General features: G+C 37.9%; 2 protein-coding genes across 5 annotated transcripts; both read left to right on the top strand.

Moving 5' to 3' along the window:
- Positions 1–37: 37 nt before the first annotated feature.
- LOC131310459 (uncharacterized) lies at positions 38–7,068 on the top strand. Of its 3 annotated transcripts, none has more exons than XM_058337479.1 (6): positions 38–343; positions 4,326–4,421; positions 4,537–4,758; positions 5,524–5,620; positions 6,255–6,317; positions 6,481–7,068. In XM_058337479.1, the coding sequence occupies exons 1-6, from the start codon at positions 38–40 to the stop codon at positions 6,672–6,674; spliced, it is 978 nt and encodes a 325-aa protein (XP_058193462.1). In that variant the 3' UTR covers positions 6,675–7,068. The 3 variants fall into 3 exon arrangements, with proteins under 3 accessions (XP_058193462.1, XP_058193461.1, XP_058193463.1); XM_058337478.1 differs by having other exon boundaries at positions 6,228–6,317; XM_058337480.1 differs by having other exon boundaries at positions 233–343; positions 4,292–4,421; positions 6,228–6,317.
- A 7,733-nt stretch (positions 7,069–14,801) lies between these two features.
- Positions 14,802–23,068, top strand: LOC131310457 (uncharacterized). 2 transcript variants are annotated; one of them, XM_058337473.1, is made up of 4 exons: positions 14,802–14,961; positions 16,603–17,384; positions 21,804–21,838; positions 21,915–23,068. In XM_058337473.1, the coding sequence occupies exons 3-4, from the start codon at positions 21,833–21,835 to the stop codon at positions 22,785–22,787; spliced, it is 879 nt and encodes a 292-aa protein (XP_058193456.1). In that variant the 5' UTR covers positions 14,802–14,961; positions 16,603–17,384; positions 21,804–21,832; the 3' UTR covers positions 22,788–23,068. The 2 variants fall into 2 exon arrangements, with proteins under 2 accessions (XP_058193456.1, XP_058193454.1); XM_058337471.1 differs by lacking the exons at positions 14,802–14,961; positions 16,603–17,384 and adding an exon at positions 17,415–17,598.
- Positions 23,069–23,599: the final 531 nt, after the last annotated feature.

Here is a 23,599-nt window from a genome sequence, read left to right as displayed (position 1 = left end):
CTCTCTCTCTCTCTCCCCCTCTTTCTCTCTCTAAACAATGATCCTTCAATCACCCTATCCTCCACCGTCAGTCTCTACCTTCAAACCCAACACTCGTTTTCCCAAACCCACCACGGCAATCTTGAACTGCAACGTCAAACAAGGCCAACGGCACCCCTCCGATTCGTCGTCCCCTGTTCGAGATGAGCCGTCGGACGGTGGACATCGCGAGTCGATGTCGCTGGATTTCTTGTGCGGGCCCAGATTATGCTGCTGTGGAAGGAGGCGGTTGATAGGAGCTATTGGAACCACTCTCTTGTCTGTTCCTCCTTCTATGGCTTCCCGTTCGCCTCCCGATCCCGCGGTTAGTACTCTCCCTCTTTATATTTCTATAACCAGGTGTCCGGGTCAACTTACCCGCAACTGGTCAGTACTCTCTCTATAAGACACCCTAGACACACGGGCGCACACATTAGGGTGGCATTTTCCTTTTTTTATTTTTGGCAGCTTCTTTAGGTAGTTAGAACATCCGTAATATAATAATCAAAATTGAATAATTAAAAATTACCACATTTTTTTGTGGGTTATTCATTTATAACCTGTTTGGATGGAGTATTGTCCAGGGGTTGTGAAATCCCCCTCCCTGGGCACAGCCAAAGACCCGTTTGGATTCTAAAATGGAGGGGGCTTCCACTACTCCTGCTAATACCCCTAATACCCCTGAGGAGATGTTAGCGATGGGTAGGGTTGGACCAGTTTGTGGAATCCCCCCAAATCCCCCTCTATTTCAGACGATTTTACCCTTTGTAATCCCCCTTTCCCACCCCGAGGTACAACCAAATATCTTGGGCTAACCAACGAGAGTCTTAAATTCAAAAATTAATTATGACCCTTTAGGATAAAATGATCAGAGAAATAGAATCTTCGTACCGGTTCAAACGGATTGAAAATTGGAGCACTTAATTTTTTAACCATATTTTTTAATATATAAACTGTAGGTTGAAAAATTAAATGTTCCAAATTTCAATCCATTTGAATGGGTGGGAAGATTTTGTTTTTTTATCATTTAATTTTAATAGGTCATAATTAAATTTTGACTGATTAGCCCTAAGAAAGTCGTACAACCAAATATCTTAGAGCTAACCAACGAGAGCCCTAAAGCCAAAAATTAATTATGACCCCTTAGGATAAAATGATCAAAGAAATAGTATCTTTGCACTGATTCAAACCGATTGAAAATTGGAACACTTAATTTTTCAACCTACAGTTTATATATTAAAAAATATGAAATTAAAAAAAAAGCAAAGTATGAAAGATTAAAAACGAATTTAATCTATAGTTGTTAGTAAAACTAATTTTTTCAACCTACAGTTTATATATATATATACACTCCCTCCGTCCCATAATGTTTGTCCGGTCCGCATAACGAGAACGTAAAAATAATATATTTTTTGCAAGAAAAATTTAATTTTTTTTCAACAATTCACTAGATATCGATGAATTCTTTTAATCTATGAAAAAAGTTTGAATTTTTTCTTGAAAGAAAGCATTATTTTTAAGTCCTCGTTTTGCGGATCGGACAAATATTTTGGGACGGAGGGAGTATATATTAAAAAAACGAATTTTATCAAATTAAAACTGACTTTTTTATTTTGTAATATTATTAAATTAGTACATTTATTAGTAAAATTAAATATTAAGGCTTAAAGTGTGAAAGATTAATTATATTTGTAATTATATATATAACGTAATACATTAGATGCTGTAGTGCGCAAAGATATGAGTATAATGGGTGTGTGTGAACAAGTGGCCCTTGATAGAGCTCAATAGAGGAAACGGATTCATGTAGCCGACCTCAAGTGATTGGGACGTAAGGCTCGGTTTGGTTTGGTTTGGTTATATATATAACGTAATACATAATTAAGTTTGGGACTGTACAAGGGCAAAAGGGTCATTTGTCAACTTTTTACATCATCCATCATCCTTTATACCCTCTATTTATCTTTCATCCAAACCAAGTGCTATTTAATACCCCCTCCATAAACATCACATCAATGTGGGTCATCCCTTGTTAACCAATACCTCCTATTATCCAATCCCTCTTCTTACATAATACCTCTAAACCTAATCCCGCATCCAAACGAGCCCTTAAGACATTACTAAAGTTAGCAATGTAGAGATCTACAATATAATAATCAAAATTAGATAACCAAAATTTGTCACATCATCTTTTTAAACTACAAAATTCTAAAAACTAAAAATTTTTTACAATAATTTGAATACTCTTTTTGAAAAAAAAAACAGTTTTTTTTAAGAAAATAGTTTATCGAATTTTTTTTTTTTGAAAATACGGAGTAGTTTTTTTTCAAAAAGAAAACAGTTTTTTTTTTTTAAAAAACTGTTAGAAACCGTTTTTTTTTTTAAAACAGTTTTTGTGTAAAAACAAAAAAAGTTTTTTTTGTAAAAACTTTTTTTTAATGTTTCTGAAAAAAAAAAAGTTTTTAAAAATGATTATCCGGAAACATTGTTGAGAGAGAAAAAGAGAGAGAGAAAAGGGAAGAGAGAGAAGGTTTTTATGTAATGATGGGTGTATTGAGAAAATATGAAGACCATTAGATTTTATTATTGGCAAAAAGTTGCTAGTTTTGATTATTCAAAAGACAAAATTTGATGAGTTGTTAAGAGGTTGCTAAGTTTGGTTATTACAATGTGAGCATTTTTTTGAGCAAATATTGCTAACTTTAGCAACTTTTTAATTTTGATTATTACATTGTGGATGCTCTTAGATGAGTAATTTAGGAAACTAATGCCTTGTTTGGATGGCATTTTGAAAAAAAAAAAATTCCACCTCGAAAAACACTCATTATCCCTATTTTCAATTATTAATCTCATTTCTCTCTTATCTCTCCAATCATTATTCTACCTTCAATCATTAATCTCATTTCTCTTTCATCTCTTCAATCATTATTCTCATTTCTCTGTCTATCTCTCACTTATTACCCCTAACTCTTTTCATTACCTTATTTTCTCTTTACACTCATTACCCAGAAATCAAACTCAAATTTTCAAAACATCATCCAAACAAGGCATAAGTGTGGGTCAACCTCATAATTGATGTTTACAACTACATAGAAAAGGTGTTCCTTTGTAATGGTAAAGGGTTAAAGGGTAGTTTGGGGAAAAAAAGTGTGAGTCAGTCTTATATCACGTTCACAAAAAAAGGGGTGTCCCTTTTGTTTTCTCAAACATTGTGAGGTTTAAGGGGAATTAGTGGGTGATATGAAAGACGATGTTAAGACTCGAACCAAGATACAAAGATCAAATAATATACAAACAAATTATGGAGCTTCGCGTATGATCTGGGTTCATTTGATTATTTTGCTTCTTATGTAGGAAATAAAGGACAATGATGTCAAGATACAAAGTTTCATTACTTCATTTCTACAGCTAATTGTAACCACTCTATCAGTCAAACTCTACACTTAGAAGAATGCATAATCTATCTTATTGCTTATTTTCAAAACACAAAAGCTCGTTCTGTTTGGTGATCACTAGCTTATTTTCTTATATGGTTGTTGGTTTTAAATTGTTGAGGGTGGTGGAAAAACGCAAAGCTTAGAAGGGTTTATCACACCATCTTATTTTCTTATTTTCCTAGACTAGAATAAGCAACTATGATGGATTACCAAACGGGGCCGCCTAAGCAGAAGATCAAACTCAATCAAGACAAGTTGGTTATTTTTTGGACATGTAAGATGCACGTCCCAGCCTCCACCTACAAGTATTTTCAGTTATGGCCTGCCCAACAACTGGCCTTATAGGTGTCCCTACGGGCTAAAGGCCTAAGAAGGTGTCTCCTAGTCTGAAGTCTTATGCATCGTCTTATTAAGTCAATTCTAGAAGTTGTTTGCATCCGATGTGGAAAACTACCATCCCTGCTTCAAGGAGGCTTTACCAGTGGCACTAATTGACCCAGCCTCCACCTGGAAGTACTATATATCCACTGAAGCCAAGTCCAACATATGGCTTCATGGGGGTGTCCTTTGGGGCTCTAGCGCAAAAGGTGCTTCCAAGTTTGAAACTATCATGCACCTTCTTATTAAGTCTATTATCAACATCCGATGAGGGTTCCTATCAAAGAAATATTAAATTCTCCTAATATACCCGCCAAATTAAGCTGATGTTGTGTGTCCATAAGGTGATACCAGCGTTCAAAAGATAATTCATCATACTCTAACATCAAATTCTTGCCCCCCAACTATAGACGCTATGTTTGTTTTATCTCATACCTAGTGAATGCATTTCTTGGCAGTGGCAAAGCATTAGAATGACAATCATGTATACAGGCTATGCTGAACAGCATTCACCCTCCTAGACCAGATTGGTATGAGGAATTGTATGCATCGGCTTTGGATATGGGCATGAAGTCATATGAGGCACAGGTTTGTCCCATATCGGTTATGAGATCATGGTCTACAACCATTGAGTGTGCCGTATCTTCTAGTTTGTGCAATTTCAAGCACTCACCTCTCTAATGCGCACCCGTTCTTTGGTAAGGTTGCAGGTTATAAGTCACTGATCTTTGCAAATGTGAGGGGAAAGGCTGAGACTGTGTTGGAGATTGGGATCGGGGCAGGTCCTAATCTCAAGTATTATGCCAGCGATAATAGTGGTGTTCGTGTTTTTGGCATAGATCCCAATAAAAAGATGGAGAAGTATGCACAGGCAGCGGCATTGAATGTTGGCCTACCTCCAGCAGATTTCAAGTTCATCCATGCGGTAGTTTGTCCTTTCCACATAAGCGAATCTCGTGTTATTTCCAATGATTATATTTATCTTGTTGGTTTGGTATTGGGGGGCGTCAACATTGGCTAAGATGCTTTGACCGTGAGTCTAAATTTTGCACCTGGAAAATACTAGTAATTTTGACATTTCAGCTTTGTGAAATTTAATATGGTGCTATGTAGGTTTCTTGGTGTGACTAGCAATGCAGATTGCAGAATATAGAACACATCTTAAATCAGTTGACAATATTTTTCTTCTATATAACCTTCTTTTTGACTAATTCTAGTTTCAAGGTGAGAAGAATGATTGAATGTTTCCAAAACCTCAAACCGCTTAATTTTTTCACTGGTGTGTTCTTAGAGCTTGTAAGTGATGAATAATCACGAAAGGTCAGAGTCAGATCTTGAAGACACCATATAGGTAACAAGGATGAGGCTTCCATTATGGATATTTCTTGTGAGTGGTGACATGGAATTTGGACTGCCGAATAAAATGAGTTACAGAAGTTAGAAGATTCATATATGTTATAAATTTTGATATATAGATACTAATACATGTTAGACGAAGTTTGTTACTTTTGTTGTCAATCTACCACCTTCGTATTGATGCTTCAGTCCTCCTTCCTCTATGGGAGGCGTGATTAGCAATATCCTGATTCCTACTCTATCTATTTAACATTTTCTCCTTGGATAATGTAGTGATCAGGAAATTTATATGTGAGCTGAAAGGTTGTTCACTAAGTCTGTTGATATTGTGCAGGTTGCAGAGGCTTTGCCATTACCTGACGCTTCCGTTGATGCGGTTGTTGGAACACTTGTTCTATGTTCTGTAAAAGACGTGAATATGGCACTAAAAGGTATACGAGCTAGCATGAAATTCTGTTTCTTATTCAGTTAATTTTTCTTACGGGCAGAAGTTCATCCAGGAACCTTATATTCACAGAGGATTATTGTCTGAATGAAAGTCAACAGACCATACTACCTCAATTTCCATCTTCGAGTGCACTACGTAAATAGTATGACTTGCAGGGTTGCAAGTAATGAATTAAGTTATATTAAGCTCGCCATTACACTGTTTTCCCTCTCAAGGTTAAATTGGCAACATTGAATTGATTTTTTCGGAAATTTGATCAACTGGAAAGAATGCAAACATCGAAGAATAGCATCTAATGGCTAAACTTTGATGTTGACTATGCTGTGAAATTTTTTTTAAACATAATTTTTTTGGTTCGAAATCCAAGTTATTTTACATCGAACAGGCTGTAAAATGTCTATTCATAGGTGGTATGGGGGTATTTAACATGTCATGTCTGAAAATTCCCAAACCGCTTGCAAAGTGCAAACCTGTCTATAGTATTATATTATGACCTACTTTCCCCACATTTGGTTAAGAATAAAGGATGGAACAAAATCTCTAGTATCTAATCTAATTATTCTTTGTTGAACACAAGTCGCTTTTTTCAGAAAGACTAATGCTCCGTAAATCCACAGAGGTGATGAGGGTGCTTAAACCTGGCGGGCTTTACTTATTTGTGGAGCATGTAGCTGGAAAAGGTATGGAAACCGACTGTCTTAAATCATATGTAGTACAAGAAATATCTGGTAGTTCTGTATTACAGGTGCAAATTCCCTTTCACCTTCACGCCCCCTTTGTTGAGTTGGTGGTCCATATTGAACGTGGAATTGTTTACACTTTCCCGTTATTTTGGTTGGATAGATGGAACCATTACCAGATTTGTACAGGGTGTTCTCGATCCTCTTCAGCAGACAGTTTCTGATGGGTGTCACCTCACCAGGACAACAGGAAAGTACATTTCGGAAGCAGGGTTTTCTGACGTTGACTTGAACATGGTTTTCGTGCCTAATGCCTATTTTGTAAGCCCTCATGTTTACGGGATTGCTTGCAAGTAGATGAAAAGTGGAAAGACTTGGCATTCAAATTAGGGCTGCACTTGTCAGAAAAGTGTAAATTCGTCCTAACGCTGGAGTTTGGTCATGCTGAACACGTACTGCAGCTTGTCGATAGTCAGCTTAAGGTCACGTAGTAGTCCAATCACGGACTATGATTCAAGGATTGTTTGGCACTGATAATGAGTTTCAGAGAGTCAGCATTGTTGTTTGTTCTCGTATTTCTCACAGAAGGATATTGTTATCATGTTGCTTCTCTTACGCATGCACTTACGGCCTGGAGATTGCTGGCATGTTCACCTATAAAGGCAGGTCATGTTACAGGAGGTTTGTACTTTATTCTTGTAAATCTGTTTTGTTAATCAAGAATGTACCATCCTTCGCACTTGCATAAAAATATTTACTGTGTAATCATATGACCATTGCTAAGTTTTTCCATGGAGCACCATTGACATAATGGGCGGAACCAATCTGCCCTGGGCTAAAATGAGTTGGTGGTTAAAATGGGTTGTGCTAAAATTATTTGAGCTAAATTTACATGTAATTTTTTTGTTTTTTTCAAAGTTGACATGGGCTATAGCCCACCCCACCTATATTTAGTTCCGCCCTTATAGTCACGTGGGTTCAGTGATGGATCCACATGACTTTAAATAAAAGTTAATTTACCTTTAATGGTCTTAACTTTGAAAAAACAAACAAAAAAGAAAGGGGAAAAAAAACCTTTTGTCTTTGGTTCATACATTGAGAGGTAAGGAAGGGGATGCGATTTTGACACTTCATTTTTTATTTTGTTATTTCACATTATCAAGACACAAAATGGAAGAGTGTCAATGACTACAACTGGAATAGTTTGTACAGAACTTGGGGCCGGTTTAGCCTAATAAAAATTAAAGAAAAAGTACTCAAGAAAACTTAAACTTGAACTAAGCAAAAAAAAATCCAAGAAAAGAATCCAAAAAAAACAAGATACTGGGACAATTTTTGTTGTAAACATTTTTTTTCCAATTACCCAAAAGACTGTAAGTCAATGCTAACAAAAAAAAGCCAGTTGACATCTAATTTATAGCATTCCCCCAAGTAGTTAATCATGTCGGCTTAAACAATTGATCAATTTGTCTTGTCCCAAGCACACGAAGATATCCTATAATACTGAAGCCTTTTTTTTTTTTTTTCCAGTAATGCTACGATGACAACAAAAATTTACTATGTCTTTACAACATTTGCCACATCATCTGTGGGCCCATAATTTTACCCAACACAAAAAAAAAAAAAAGGAAAACAAAGGAACCCATACCAGATTTAAAAAACGAACGGAGAGTGAGGGAGAGAGAGAGGGAGAGGGAGAGGACTGGAGGAGCTCCACCGGCAACACCCACTACCACTGGCGACTCCCACCACCACCAGCGACCTCCACCACGGGCTCCACCCAACAATTGATTAATGCATCTCCCTAGTCTCAGTCTATGCTGTCTCAAATTCCTCAGTCATCTCTTCTTCCAACCAACGATCTAAAGACTTAAAATTGTTTGCTTGATTTTTTTTGATCTGCAAGGTCTATATTGATTGACCAACAAAAAAAAAAAACAAAAAAGACAACAATACAATCAAATTGTCTCGTTCTCTGATCTAACCAATTTTCCAAACCAAACGGAGCAACATATCGTCTCCGGACTCCGAATATATTAGTAAAAATCAACATGAAAATTAGAATATGAGGGATGAAAATTACACAACAATACATCTCGTCTCTTTCCATAGATTTAGAGAAAGAGAAACCCATGGGAAACCAAGCATAATCCGGAGAAAAAAAATATGGAATTAAACCCATAAGATGATGGAGGTGGAGCCGGTGTTGGCGGTGGTCTCCAGCGGTTGTGGTAGTTGCCGGTGGTGGTGCTCCTCCTCCTACCTCTCTCTCTCTCCTTTCATTTTCAGATCTGATATAGGTTTCTTTCTTTTCCTTTTATTTTTAATTTTTTTTGGTATTGGGTGAAATTGTGAGTCCCACAGATAAGGCAAATGTTATAAAGATGTTGTAAATTTTTGTTGTCATCGTAGCATTACTTTTTTTTTTCTTGGACGAATGATTTTGGTACTCCAAAAATATGTGTGTGTTGATATATAACTAAAATTATATATAAATATATATATATATATATATATATATTATTGGGTTATATTTATTCGAAAAAATTGGGCCACAATTCGGATCGTTATAGTTCTAGCTTGGCCCAATAGGTGCTTATTGTGGATCATTGGATCTCGTCATTAATGTGTTGGTACTTTCTCATCAAAATCGTCACAAGATCCTCACAGGCAAATCCTCATAGAGGATTTTGGATCCATAAGATTGGTAATTGAAGTGCAGAAATGGAAAATGGAAATGGAGAATTACGCAAAAAAGAAGAAGAAGTTTTTTGAAACTGATAGGGAGACAATTTGGGATTAAGCCTTTTTTTTTTTTTGATTAACTGGAATATTATAAAAACTAAAGCATAGTCCTGGGAACATAACTCCCCCTAAATCGTCTAACAAATACTGTTCAAGACAGTTTGGGTACAAAGCAAAAATAACAAAAGAACTAGTATTACTACTACAAGGAAGTTTAACAACTGCAACACATGTTGAACTCCTCCTTTAAGTCAATTCAGGAAGAACTTGCAATCATTAAGAGAATATTACTTAATTCATGCGTACCCAATCCTTTCTCATCAAGGAGGCGAACTAGAGCTATAGAATCTGCCTCCACAAGAACGCCCTGCATGCAAATTACACTCCAAAGCTAATTTTAGACCATCACGAAGCCCAACACTCCACCACAGTACTAGAAGAAGCTGCCTCGATTTTTCATTGGAAACTCCACAACCCCATCTCCATGACCATCACGAATAAGACCTCTTGCCATACCAGACCTGAATCAAGGATTGAAGGCGCCACCAGTGTTGAGTTTAAATTGCCCAACCGAAGGGGGTTTCCAACCAACTAAAAGAGGGTGTTTGGATGGCTGATTTTCGCATTTTCTGTTTCGCCTTATTCTATTTTGGGTGCTTAGCTTAGTACAAGAAAAGTCATTCTCTAAGAATGGTTTTTCAGATTTTATGAAAGGAGAAGAGAAGTGAGAAAGAGCTCTGGAGGAGCTTTTTCCATTCTCATTTTCTTCTCCCAGCCATGTCAAAAGACATCTCTACCCTCTCAAATTACGTTATCCTCTTTCACACCTCTGCATCTCCCACCACAACAACAGGGGGACTTTCTTCTGGGTTAGAATTATGGTTACCATTTCGATCTGACCATAAGAAAACCCCATAATATAAATTCGACTCTGTATCTTCTATTCCAACACATACAAATTTCGACAAAAATTACTAACAAATTTTATTGTTTCGCTTGTTTTTTCCGTTTCCAAAAATCAAACCCACTAAAAACTCACCATATTCAGCTACTCCACTAAAAACTCTACAAAACTCACCATATTCAATTTCGAAACCATTTAATTTGGTGTGGCTTCACCAATTGGCTTTTCAAAACCCAACGAGTACTCATCTAATGTTCTAACTGTTTTTTCAAAACTCGCCACATTCTATTGATTTTGTATGAAAGAGAGAGGAGGGGTGTTGGTTTTATAGGCAGAAATGGGCTCTTGATTTGCAGAAATGGAGGTTTGGGTATGGGAGGAGGAGAGAGAAATGGGTTTGGAATTGGTTAATTTGCCAGGGTGCCTGCGTGTGTGTGAAAGAAAGACAAATTTGGTTTGTCTGAAAACAAGGGCAACATGGTAAAAATTCAACACATAATTCATTTTCATCACATATTTTCCAAACACTACTCTTGTTGCAAAATACATTCTGTACATATCATTCAAACACTCTACTAAATTTAAAATACATTTTGATCAAAATTCAAAAAACCAAAAAGCTGAAAAGCTGAAAATGAAAAGCCAAAAAGTAGGCTCCCAAACACCCCAAGAGAGTCCGATTGCCCCGGTTTGTAGAACCACTAACACAAGCAAGGTACCATTCAAGGGCTAAATTAATAGAATTTCTGACTATTACAAAAATATCAGGAGGAGTGCTGGGACCATTATAAATACGACGATTTTTGGCAAGCCAAATTGAAGTCAAGCTAATCGAGAACAGGACACACCACGGGATACCACACGGGTGAAGGCACGAAGGACATGGGTAACCGACTCTTGGTTAGGACACCCTGCTTTGTTTTGATTACAATATCTTACTTTTTCCCTTTCTCCACTCTCTTTTATAACCCAAAACAGAAAATGAAAAGGGAATAAAGGAAAAACAGAATAGCTATACACCAGCTGCAGTATAACTAACACCTCACACGCTGTCCAACTAACTACTGCAACGACCTTTGGGTAATGATCAGCTACGCACCATTCCCCGATATCAACTGTGCACCCATCTTAGATGCCATCCATACTCATCTGAGCTCAAGATCGATCATTGGTTTCCTCCAAGATCTCAATTAGCGAACTCAACAATGGAAGCATTAAATTTGATGTTAAGTTAAAAAGGTAGGTGATTGCAAATGTAAAATGCTCTATTACAGATTTATCAAGAAAGTGTCTGTCGTTCCTTTTTATAGGAAAAGAAAGAAGAAAGCAATGTTCACATGATCGAACCGGTATGCATGAGAACTGAGCGTAAGAGGCATGATTGCCACAAGTGGTTATTCGTTTTGACGATCGACACCTGAAAGGTATAAAAAGGAAAACTAAAATCATGAAAGAAGATTAACCTTTAGAGGACCTATAGTAGAATGACGATGACTTTTTCAAGGAGCTGTTCAACCTCGCGGGTTTATTTCGGTTTTGGACGGTCCAGATTTTAATGAAACTTTTTCGGGGAAAAATTAATCACAATCAATTATTACCGGTCATAATTGGTTTTCAATTCGAATCGTCCAAAAATACTTTGGACGGTTACGATTAAGCTCCGTAACTTCTCCTTTACGGAACAGCCGTAAAGAAGATTTCCCCTAGTAGAATATAACCTGAACAATGTTGGTTTGGCCTAATAAAAAATAAAGAAAAGAACTCAAACAAACTTCAAACTTGAACTAAGAAAAAAAAATCCAAGAAAAGAATCCAAAAATATATATATATACTGCGACGAAAATTTTGTTTTAAACATTTTTTTTTTCAATTACCCAAAAGACTGTAAGTCAATGCCAAAAAAAAGAGCTAGTTGACATCTAATTTATAGCATTCCCCCAAGTAGTTAATCATGTTGGTCTAAACAATTAATCAATTTGTCTTTGTCCCAAGCACACGAATTTTGATATCCTATATAATTCTGAAGCTTTTTTTTTCTTCAGCGAATGATTTTGACACTCCAAAAATATTGTTAACCAGATTCCGATAATTTAGTTGTTAAACTAAAAAAAAGACTCTCCATGTGGTGCATTCAAACTCAAGGAATTGATGGATGATTGAACACTCTCCATGTGGTGCATTCAAGAAAGAGCATCAAAATTCAAGGTGAAGCGTGATTAAAATAGTTTTCCAATCATAATGTTAGGAGAAAAATACGTGCACTTTATTTATTTTTTATCACCAAAAATAAATTTCATTAACTTATAACACGAAGTACATAGATAATAGGGGCTTAGGTACACCGGCCTGACCACTCAAGACCATTTTCTCCAAATCACACAAAGAAAACTAATTTAGGCCCAACAAGCTGAACTCAAACTAGGAGAAAAAAACCCTATAAACACCAATAGCAACCAAGGGTTGGAAATATCCACAAGGGCCAAAACCCATAATCCTAAGAACCGATAAAGGGCCGAAGGGCCCAATCTCAACCCAAAACCAAACCTAACCCTAAAAACTCAACCAGTGCTGCAACTATCCACCGTCGGCCACCACCATTCAGCCAAAACGTACCATTTTTATTTGAACACAAGTCAAACAAAGTTAGTTCTCTTGCAACACCCGTCCCTCTTTAAGAAGGATATATCCAAATTTGTGTATGGTAATTGCGTACATGTGCAAATTTAAAGTTCAAAGTCATCGTCTATCTTGGGGTGAAATGAAGATAGAGAATAACCGATAATTAACGAGTTATGAAGTAATTTTTAGAATTCATGTTTGATCCTCCCCGGAGTGTAGTAGTAATCAGACTAAATTGATAATGGTTCTTTCAGAGAGGATTTCTTCTATAGTAAGTCTGTCCACACAGACATCTATCACACAAATTTTGCACAGATATCAGTGAGGGGTCTACTACGGGTCTCACACAAACGATCCAAGTCGTTCATTAAATTTAGAATATTTTTTCGAGTACTCTCGAGAAAAATCAGCTCAATCCGATAAGTATAAGTACTCGATCCAATCTTCTAACTTTTCATTCCTTCTCAACATTTATCGAGGTTGGATGAAAAGTTAGAACATTGGATCAAATGCTTATACTTAACAGATTGAGTTGATTTTTCACAGGAGCATTCAAAAAAATATTCTAAATTTAATGAACGGCTTGGATAGTTTGTATGAGACCCGTAGTGGACCACATATTAAAATTTGTGCGAAATCTATGTGATAAATGTCTGTGTTAATAGCACAACGGTTTCTTCTAAGTTCTAATATTAAAAAAAAAAAACATACCTCGACAGAGACTGCTCAATGAAATTCATATAGTATTTAATATGGGGCCGACTATTCGTAGCCTTTTATTTTCTCCCTTGGCCCTCTCCTTCATAGAACCCATCCAAAATATTTTTTAAAAAAAAATTTCTCCATATAACCCATTAAATGTAGCAGATCTTCCCATTATATCCTTCTCCTTCAAAAAATTACACTTACACTCCCACCCTACGCATCCAAATACGAAACCCTAAGCCCCCACCCCCATTTACGTTTCCCACCCCCATAGCCACCACCTCCATCGCCCACACCTCCATAGCCACCACCGTCACTCTTGCCAGAACATTGCCGCTGCACCACCGCCTCTCTTTAAGGTGTCGTTCTCTCTCTCTCTCTCTCTCTCTCTCTCTCTCTCTTTCTTTGCACGTCACTGCCACTCCTGCCAGAACACCACCGCCGCATCACCCTGAAGAAAGTATTAAAAATTCAAAAGTCCATTAAAACAAATTTTCTAGCTCTCTGGATCTGTTTCGGTAAGTGAATGTCGAAAATATACATAGAATTCGGTATATAACTATTGAAAATAAGTATCACTTTCAAAAAGAACATGTCGAAAATATATACAAAATTCAGTAACCAATTGCCAAACTATATATACAAAAATCATACATTACATTTCGGTAAATAGCAGTTGAAAACAAGATTATATTTTCGGTAACTACATGTCGAAAATGCATACAACAAAAATAAGATACATATATTTCGGTAATTGGATGCTGAAAATGTATCTCAATTTCGGTAACTAACTGTCGAGTATGGTAATATTTTACAATGGTTAGCTACCGAAACTACTTACTTTATTCTATTTGGACCAAAAACATCGAAAAACTAGGTTTTGTAAACCAGACGCCAAAATAACAACAAAGTAGAGGCCATTGTAAATGGAAAAACTTACCTCCTCATGCGGCTTTCAAGATACAATGTCCATCACAATATATTTCTTCTCCTCTGCCATCATATGGTTGCCAATAGAATTTGATTCAATTTCAATTTCAAAATCCAAACCTATAAGTGGGTCAAAAAATAGATCAATTGAAGGATTTGAACCTTCTATTGATATAATATTCGGTCATTGCTCCTCCTCCATTGAAAATTTTGAGAGAGAGGATGAAGATGAACAAGAAAGAGAGCTTGAGATAAAGAGGAGAAGAGAAGATGAAGAACACTCTTGGTGTTGGATGAAGAACACGCCTGGTGTTGGAAACGTGAATACTGATTTTTTGGGGAAATGGGAAGAAGATAATTTAGGGTTTTGGTCATAAGGGCATGTAGGTCATTTTCATGTATAGGTGTAAGGACAAGTAAGTCATTTTGCATTGGAGGTCACGTTGTAATTAGTTGAAAATTTTTAACGAGTTAAGAAAAAAAATAAAGGATTGCGAATAGTCGTCCCCGTATAGTATTATTAGAATGACAAGAAAAAGAAACCGGAAGCAAAAGAAAGAGTTGAAACAAGGGAAAAAACAGAAATACAACAAAAATTGAGGGGCTTCGGCGGAAAAAGGCCAAAGCTAATCTCCCCGACTTTTTAGGGTTTTCTCATCCCCCGCCTCCCACCCACGCTTCACATTTCTTCCAATACCGTTGCAACCTACTCCGGCTGAGTTCTTCACTCCTACCCTCACCGTAAGCTCACTCTCTCTCTCTCTCTCTCTCTCTACCCTACTCTCTCTCTCTCTCTCTCTCTCTGCATATATTTCTATAAAAGAGCACGCACACATAGCTATGTCTTTATTAGGGTTTCACGGTTATTTCTTAATTTTGCGGTTTCTCTGTTGGTAGAATATTTTCTGGTGGTGTTTGGAAAGACATTTGTTCCCTTGAAAAATTTGGTGTCTTTGTTCATTATGGTTTGGCAGTTATTTCTTGATTTTTTGATTTCGCTGGTGGTAGAAATATTTTTTTGGGCTTCAGTAGTCATTTTAGGCAATAGTTCCCTTCAAAGATGATTCTTTATCCTCTTTTAAATTCAATATTTTTGCCCGATCCTTTGACTTTAATTATTTGTTTTAGACGAATTTTTTCAAAATGATCAGAACAGGGTAGTGAATATGATGAATGGAATGGTAAATGGGGGCTGTTATAATGTAGCAGGGGAAGGATCATGTAGTATTGTTTACAACGGATCCCGTATGAATCTCACTAATGTTGTGGTTGCGTCCAAGTGAGGTGGTAACAAAGATTGTGGTACAAAAATGCAGTCACTTGTCCGCCAGAACTGCTCTTTATATATGCATGATGCATGCATCTCTATATATGTATATGTGCTCACCGGGCATGCAAGATACGTGTGCGAATACAAAAGATGGAAAGAGGAAAATCTTGAATTGTGATTAATCCGTAATGAAATATGGATGTGAACTTAGAAAAGAGGGAGAAAGAAATTTGGGGTGCCAATATTTCTCTTTCTTCTTTGCAATTTCTTCCAGTAGTTAAAGGGGGTAGTTGGGAAAAAAAAGTGCGAGCAAGCATCAAAACTGATGTTCACACCAAAAAGGAACAATAGGAAATTAGGAATAGATACACACACATTTGTATATACATGTGTATAATTATGTAATACTTTTAAGAGTATCCGGTTTTGATGTAAGAATAAGTTGATGATGGAAACTATGTTTGGGGTGCCATCAGTGAAACTATAACCTGTTCAGCGGCATTTGTTCGGTGCTCTTTATCTGACCTATTAGTGCATCTTACCCATGTCGTTGCTGGTGGTGGTGATTGGTGTGAAACTATTTCTGTTTTTGTTGTTAAGGTTGATGATCTTCTAAAGTGTAAAGTTGTTAATAAATTATTTTACTGCACATTTGTGGGTTGGGGGGATTAAAATGCTATTTTATTGAAGTTCAATTTCAAATTCCTTGTGATATTGTGGTAGTTTTGTACGCAGCATGTGCCCTGTTTGATTGATGGTTGACTATTTTCAAAACTTGTTTTCTCACTGAAAGATGAATGATAATACATTGAATGTTTATCTTCTCAAATACAGAACGGGGGAAGTTTTATATGAACTGGATTCTGGAAACTGCAACCAAGTAATCAGTTTCCTCTCTTTCTGTGCCCTGTCTTGATGTAAAAGCACATTTTAAATGTATGCGTATGTATTATGTAATTGAGGGAATATGAAAGGAAAAGTAGTCTTTATTTTCTCTGTGGCTAGCCTTCATGATTCAGAGTCTTCTCACACATGACTTAATTGGATCCATGTTGGTTTCTAGCGGATTAATGATGGTTAGTATTTTGTCTCCTTTTATTTATTTTTTGCAGTCATTGTTTCCACTGGAGAATTTTGGACAAGTATGGTCACCTGGAAGCTATACTGCATGTGTGTCTAGTTCAAATGTCGTACTGGTGAAGTTCATTAGTAGTTTACTTCACTTTAGGAGGAGATGCTTGCCGGATTATTTTGGTTCCATCATGAACGGGCCCTTATGTAGAAATCATTTGAACTGAAACTTGGTTTACTGATTGCAAATACTTGCTTAGACGGTACACGTCGGGATCTTATCAGCTGTCTGAGCAAATGTGTATTTCCCGAATGATGTATTTTTGTGAAGTGAACTGATTTTTCGGTTGGCTATCAACTAGCTACGAAAACTTTATCGAAGTAAGCTGGATACATCTTTTGTGAGGTTTATAAAACATAGCTAAGACGGGGGCCTTCTGTTGTGTGGCTGCAAGGCCACATGGGTCTAATGCAACTAATGCAACCAGCAGGGAGTGGTCTGTGGGTCCAAACGAGCCCTACTGGCGAACTAATACAAGCTTCTCACCTCCACCATCAAGGTGGGATTTCAGGTTCCAACCAGAAGGTGTATCATTTGGTTCTCAAGATGGTATTCAATTGTATGGTTCTTCTGCATCGTCAACCAGCAGAGGAAGTAGGAGCTGGGTGAGAGGAAACCATCTTTCTAATCATCAATATTCGACATCTGATGGTGTTGGGCCATACTTTAGTAGTCCATCTGACATCTCTCCAGCCCGGCAGTGGACTCCTCCAGCAATACAAGAAATCAGAGTGGATGATTATGGAGCTTCTTCAAGGAGAGGTAATCTGAATCGACTGTTCATCTCTTTTATCATCTTTGGTATAGAGACAGAAGTGTCTGTTCTCGACTTCTCGTTCACAGTTATTTGCCAATTATCGTTTTTTTTTTTTGAGCGTGATGCTGCGTGGAAAACTGTGTTGCTTCAATGTGGCATTTTGAAAGTGTTGCATGATACAACTACCGTACCCATGTGAACTGGGCATGCCAAGGGTGGGTAAGCGATATTTGTCCAACCCTTGTACCCAAGTAACCCAACTTGAACACTTGGACCCTTAATTTTTAATAAAATTTGAATATTGGGACTTTGCGTAACGTTTTATTTCTTGTTTTAATTTTCCTTTGCTTCTCTAACTTCAGACTTGCTCTTTGTTTACTGTTCCATTGTTTAATGTAGTGTTAGTTTGTTTTCATTAATGTAGTGTTTATTTGTTTTTATTAATGTAGCCTTCTGTGTATTAGAAATTGAATAAATAGCATGGTGATTCTTCATTCTTTATTTCTCCTATATGACTTAAGCATTAGTTCCACATCTTTTGGGTTTATGTTCGTCTCTCTCCCCTTGAACTATTAAAAAAGATATTATAGGTTTCTGTTCTGATTTAGTGGAATCATAAAAGAAATGAAAAAGTAAATCTCCTCCCACATGACCAGTAGGAGCTAATGGTTGTCATTTTAAAGTCAGGAGGATTTCTAACCATATCAGAGTTACTTTACAATTGTTGTATCGGTACACACTTTGGCTCTCTAATTTGTTTGTACTTTTGATGTATTTGGCTACCTTCAACATCATTAATAGTTTCTACTTGCTTTATTTTGCTTTCGCTTTGAACGGCTCAATGGAAATAGGCAGGGCTTTGAACTTGTAGCTCTGGAAGTCCAGCAGGTTCTCTGTGGGATACCAAACCATTATAGCCTAAAATTAATTCTTGATGGTGTCATAGTACGGACTTGTGCCATGGGTCTTGGTTGTTGACTTCTCTTCAACCCCCCGAACTACCCACAAGCCTGCCTCCAAATGCCACGACATTGTAGTCGTAGTTATAATACTTTATTGGTGAACTTGAAGTTCTTTTTAGCAGCTGTCTCAACATAAGGGTTAGTTGGTGCCTTTGCTTTCACTTTGGTGGGCTGAATTTGTGTAGGTGAGGTCTTTGAACTTGTAGCTCTGGGATTCCTGCAGGTTCTCAGTGGGATGCCAAACCAGTATGGCCTAAAATTAGTTCGTTGATAGCATCATAGTAAGGGCTTGTGCCATGGTCTTGGTTGTTGGTCTCTCTTCAAGGTACCACTAGCCCATGGTGATGAGCCATATAGTTTAACAGCTTTTACAACCCAATAATGTATTTTTTGGCACGTAGTTTACATACATAGGTAGGTAGTTTGTAGGTAATTTGTCTCTGCAGGGTCAGATTATTGTGAGATGGTTGAGAAGAAGAGGCTGGGTTGTGTTAATTTTGTTTTTGAAAGATGCTCTGACAAGTATTAGTTAGCTTATAAAGATGGGAAAGGGAACTCTGGTCAGTTATGGGCTTGTCGGGCTCCATCTTTTACTTCTTTGTCCGAAGGTTTGGATGTGCTTGCCTCGAATAATTTGAATGAGGAGTTGCTTCGTGAGTTGGAGCCTGTGGGTTTCTACAAGTGGTTCCCCCAAATGTTGCCAAGCGTCCTCCCAGTGGTGTGTTCTACTTCTAGCCCGGTGACAGATGATGGGGTTAGTGTGGATAGGATTCTAGGACGGGGAGAAGGTGGTAAAATGGTGGGAACTGGGAAGCCTATCACTACCTCATCCGTCAATTATCCTGAGTTAGCTCTCAGCCCATCTAAACATCTCAGAGGGCCTCCAAAGACCCTTTCATTTGGAGATTCTAATGGCCTGTGGAAGACCCAGTCTTCTCTTCCCGGGTTAAGAGCATGAAGAAGCTTGTATAGGAAATTGAAAATTCTTAAGTTTGGCAAGTTGAAAGCTAACCTCTTTATTCCTGAGAAGTCTTCTCCAAAGGCCTCTCTAAGAAGTAGAATGTTCCATCTTCTTGAGGTGTCTTATTTTTCTTTATGCCTACCTGTTTGCTCTTTCTTTCATGATAGGCTGTTAAGGTATAGGTGTTTCTAGTTCTGGATGGTTGCTTTGACATCATCTTGTTTGCTTGGGGTTTGTCTCAAGCCTCATTGCATAACTTTAGTTTTATGGTTATTTGACTTATTTCACATTTAATGACCCTGAAAAGGCAAATATTAGCTACGAGTAATGTGTTATATAAGAATGTTAGTTATGATATATTGGCTGACTTATAAAAAAGATCGGAGCAAGTAGTTGTGGTATGTGTCTGCTGCCTCTGTTTTTTACTCTATTTTTTTAACAGCTTTTTTGCTTGTAACTTGTGTTGGTTTCATCATGTCATATATTAGCTCCAGTTTGGGCTGATTGGTTTGGAGATATTGACCCCAACTCCAAGGGCTTTGCCAAGCCTGTCCAAGGTATGGTGTAAGCTATGAAGCATGGGTGACGGGTACTTCAAAAACATGCCGTACCCGTACCGGGTACTTATTGGGTACTGGTACTTGACATGGTACTTCTGCATGCGTACCGGGTACACGAAGTACGTACCCATATTTGCCCTCTTAAATTTTGCCTTACCCCAAAGGTGCCAAGTACAAACCAAAGTCGTACTCAGTCAGAGTAATACTTTCTTTTATACTCCCTTTGTCCCTTTTTATTTGTTTCATTTCGGATGATTGTGTCAGCTTTCAATGGCTTACATATTTTAATATGGATCTCAAAAAATATGCAAAATGGATTTTGTTTGATAATTTTCGATTAGTTCTATTATACAAAGTTTTGAAAAGCATGAAAAACATTATAGATTGGAAGATATAGGCAATTGAAAAATGGCCCAAAATGGGATAATGGACGAATGAATTGAGACGGAGGGAGCACAAGTTAGCTGGATGAGGCTTTTTGTCATGCTTATCATGCGTCGTACTAGTTTCTTTATGTAATGAGATTGAGTTCTTATATGTACCTTAGTCTTTGGCATGTATGCTATTCAATTAAGCCGTTCGACTAATTTTTTTTATTCAGTTTTCTCATTGTTATACATAATGCCTTTCTTCGAAGTATAAAATTATTCATTCAAGGAAGTACCCTAGCCATACCTGTATGCTACTTTTTATGGTTGTGCCGTGGTCGGGTCGGGTTTGCACCTCACTTGTCACCCAAAGTGATCGCTTTGGGCGGATAATACCTCATCCGATTTCGAACCGAATATCCATCGAAACCGAATGAATCGGGCCGGTCAGATTCGGCCAGGTAACTCGGGTGTTCTCTCTGCCGAAGAAAAATAACAGATTTGACGATGAACAGAAAAAGCAGATGAGTGTCGGGTGGAGGAAGACCGGAGAGTGGGAAGATTAGAACAAGTGATTGTTGCTGTCGTCTTGCCTTGATGCTTTTCTTTTCTTTTTGAGTTTTTGAGTACAGAGAGATAAGAGAGAAAGAGCAGGCGACAAAAGAATGAAGTTAAAAAAAAAGGGGCAAAGTAGATTGGGGTCAGGGAAAGCAGTATTTCCCCAAACATCTGCCATGGCATTTTCATGCATCAAAACCCGTATTTACTTTATGCCGTAAATGGGAAGAGATAAAATTGAGGTTGGTGGAAGTTGGTGTACTATTCAAAGAGAGAGGGGAAAGTTCTCCATGGAAATGGAGGAGAGGATTTCTTGAACGGTTGGTGGAAAAAGACGAATTGAAAGTAATATGAATAAAGAAGTGAAGTTAGACTTGTATGGGAAATGAAAGAGATTATGGGAAAAAAAAAATTAACATAACAAATAAAGGAATGAGATTAGACTTCACTTGCTCTATAGCAGTTGTTCCATGCATACTAAGTCATATATATATTGACTTCCTCTCTTCCCTATGCATGTAAAATCCGATTTTTTTTAATTTTTTTTTTGTTGATGTTGGAACCACGCCATGGCAGGGCCACATTGGACCCACCCATGCTATGTAAACCTACGGGAAACTAGTGCAGCAACCCATCACCACGGCCCCCCACTTAAATCCTGAGTGCCTCCACGGGGACTCGAACCCTTCCATGTTGCTATACATGTAACTTTATATATGTGCCCTCGAAAAAGTGGACAGAGGCTCCGTTTGGTTGCCTGGATTAGATCCTTTAGGTTATTTTCCCAAAATGATTCTGGACAAATAAAATCAACTTAAATTATATATCTTTCATTTTTAAGGACTTAAGTTTGATAAGTGGGTGGTGGACTTTGAGGTCCTATTGTTGGAGAAACTATTGAGGACCTCTTTAATTTACTACTTTCCAACAAGTTGTAGAAAATAAGCTCAAAACTGCTTCAGAAGTTCATTACTGCATTTGCTGATGTTTTGCCCACTTTCTTTTCTGGATGCAGTTTTGGGGCCATTATCCTTTTCACCAACTATGGAGGTAACATATATTGGTATTTCCTTTTTGGTTTTTACTATTTTACTTGATGAGTAACTTACTGGAATTCATTTTCCAGGGAACATCAGCGGTTCAAGATAGTGTGGGCTCTACTTCATCCGCATCAGACAGCAGTGATTATGAGCGGATGGCAAAGTCACACTCCTCTCATCGTAACTTATCAAGTCACCGTTGCTTTACTATGTCAAAAGCCATTCATCCCCTCTCCTTTCCATCTGAAACACCTCCAAGAGAAGTTACTAACAACACAGTCGCCTCCTTTCCAGAGTTTGATGCTTCCACGCTACGTAGAGATACACATCGCTTAAGCAGTGCTAGTGGCAGTATTGATTTCACCGATTGTTCTGAGCCATTGGAATCTGATTCTGTCAGTCGATTGTGTAATCAGGCAAGCACTTTTAAATGCGGATTGTGTGAGAGGTTTCTTTCACAGAGATCCCCTTGGAGTTCTCGTCGGATCGTGAAAAGCGGGGATATGCCAGTTGCAGGAGTACTTTCGTGTCGTCACGTTTTCCACGCAGAATGTTTGGACCAAACAATCCCTAAGGCACGCAAAAATGACCCACCTTGTCCTATCTGTATGAGATTAGAGGAGGAAAATTTTCCAGATCAGCGGGTATATTCCAAGCTAAGGAATAATTTCCCGAGACACAGGCATTTTGGTGAAGATGGGCCTTCCAGGCCCTGGGGTTGCACACAAGCGGGTGATTGTATTGAAGGGGCTTTGCATGCTCCTTCTCGCAACACTATGTTCTCACTCACCCGAAACCGTGTCAGAAAGAATCTTTCTTCAAAGGGTACTTCAGGAAAGGATTATCCAGGGAAGTTGAGGAAAATTGGGTCATGTTCTTCACCTCAGCTGATTGGAAGGTCTTTGGAGATTGGACCAGTGGGGTCATCGAAGAACATAACAGACACTAGTCTGAAATGAATCATATGTATGTAGCTTGGATACTGGAATTTTCTTGGGAAATTGAAGTCGTCTGATTTATTCCTGTTCTCGATTTAGCTGGTAAGGTATTTGATGATCTAGATTGGTTGTAATGTTTATCGTGTTGTAATGTTTAATTTAGCAGAAACCGTGGGTTGGAATTTTCTGCCGCGCGATAACTATGCATACTGCATTTTCCCCGAGACTAATTGGTTCTCTCTGTTGGCAAACAAAAGCATGTAAATGTTCAATCCAAGGGCTAGAAGCCTGGAATTTGATAACCTGTTTACTCATTGCGAAGATGGTTTTGGGCCTTATGCTATTTTACTTGGTATAAGTGGTTTTGCTGTTGGTTGGCCTCAGTTTGTTGATGGATTTTGAATCTATTCTGACCGAAGCAAAAACACACCTATCTTAGGTGGGATTAAAACAGTGATGCACACAAAGTTACACACACTCGGGCCCTGTTTGATAACCGGATTGGGCCGTGGGATAGAATTAATAAGGTGGTCTGGCCCCCAAAAAAAACATGTTTGGTTTGATTTTCGTGGGTTGGATTAGGAGTCCCATGGGATTCTCATATCCCCCTATCTGATGGGACTAGCCCCTACTACCCCCAAGAGTTTTTCAACACAAAGCATGCTTCAGCACGTAATGTTGTTGAGAGGACTTTTGGCATTCTTAAAGCCAGGTGGGCTAGCGTTAAGGTCGCATTCGTTCTTCCCAATCAGGAGTCAATGTTGGATAATCACTGCTTGTTGCCATCTTGACGACTTATCACTCATGAGATGCCCGATGATCCTTTCGTGCAA

The sequence above is a fragment of the Rhododendron vialii genome, chromosome 12a (assembly GCF_030253575.1).
Source record: "Rhododendron vialii isolate Sample 1 chromosome 12a, ASM3025357v1".
NCBI lineage: Eukaryota > Viridiplantae > Streptophyta > Magnoliopsida > Ericales > Ericaceae > Rhododendron > Rhododendron vialii.
Note: the sequence above shows the minus strand (reverse complement) of the source record. Positions and strands in the feature narration are given on the sequence as shown.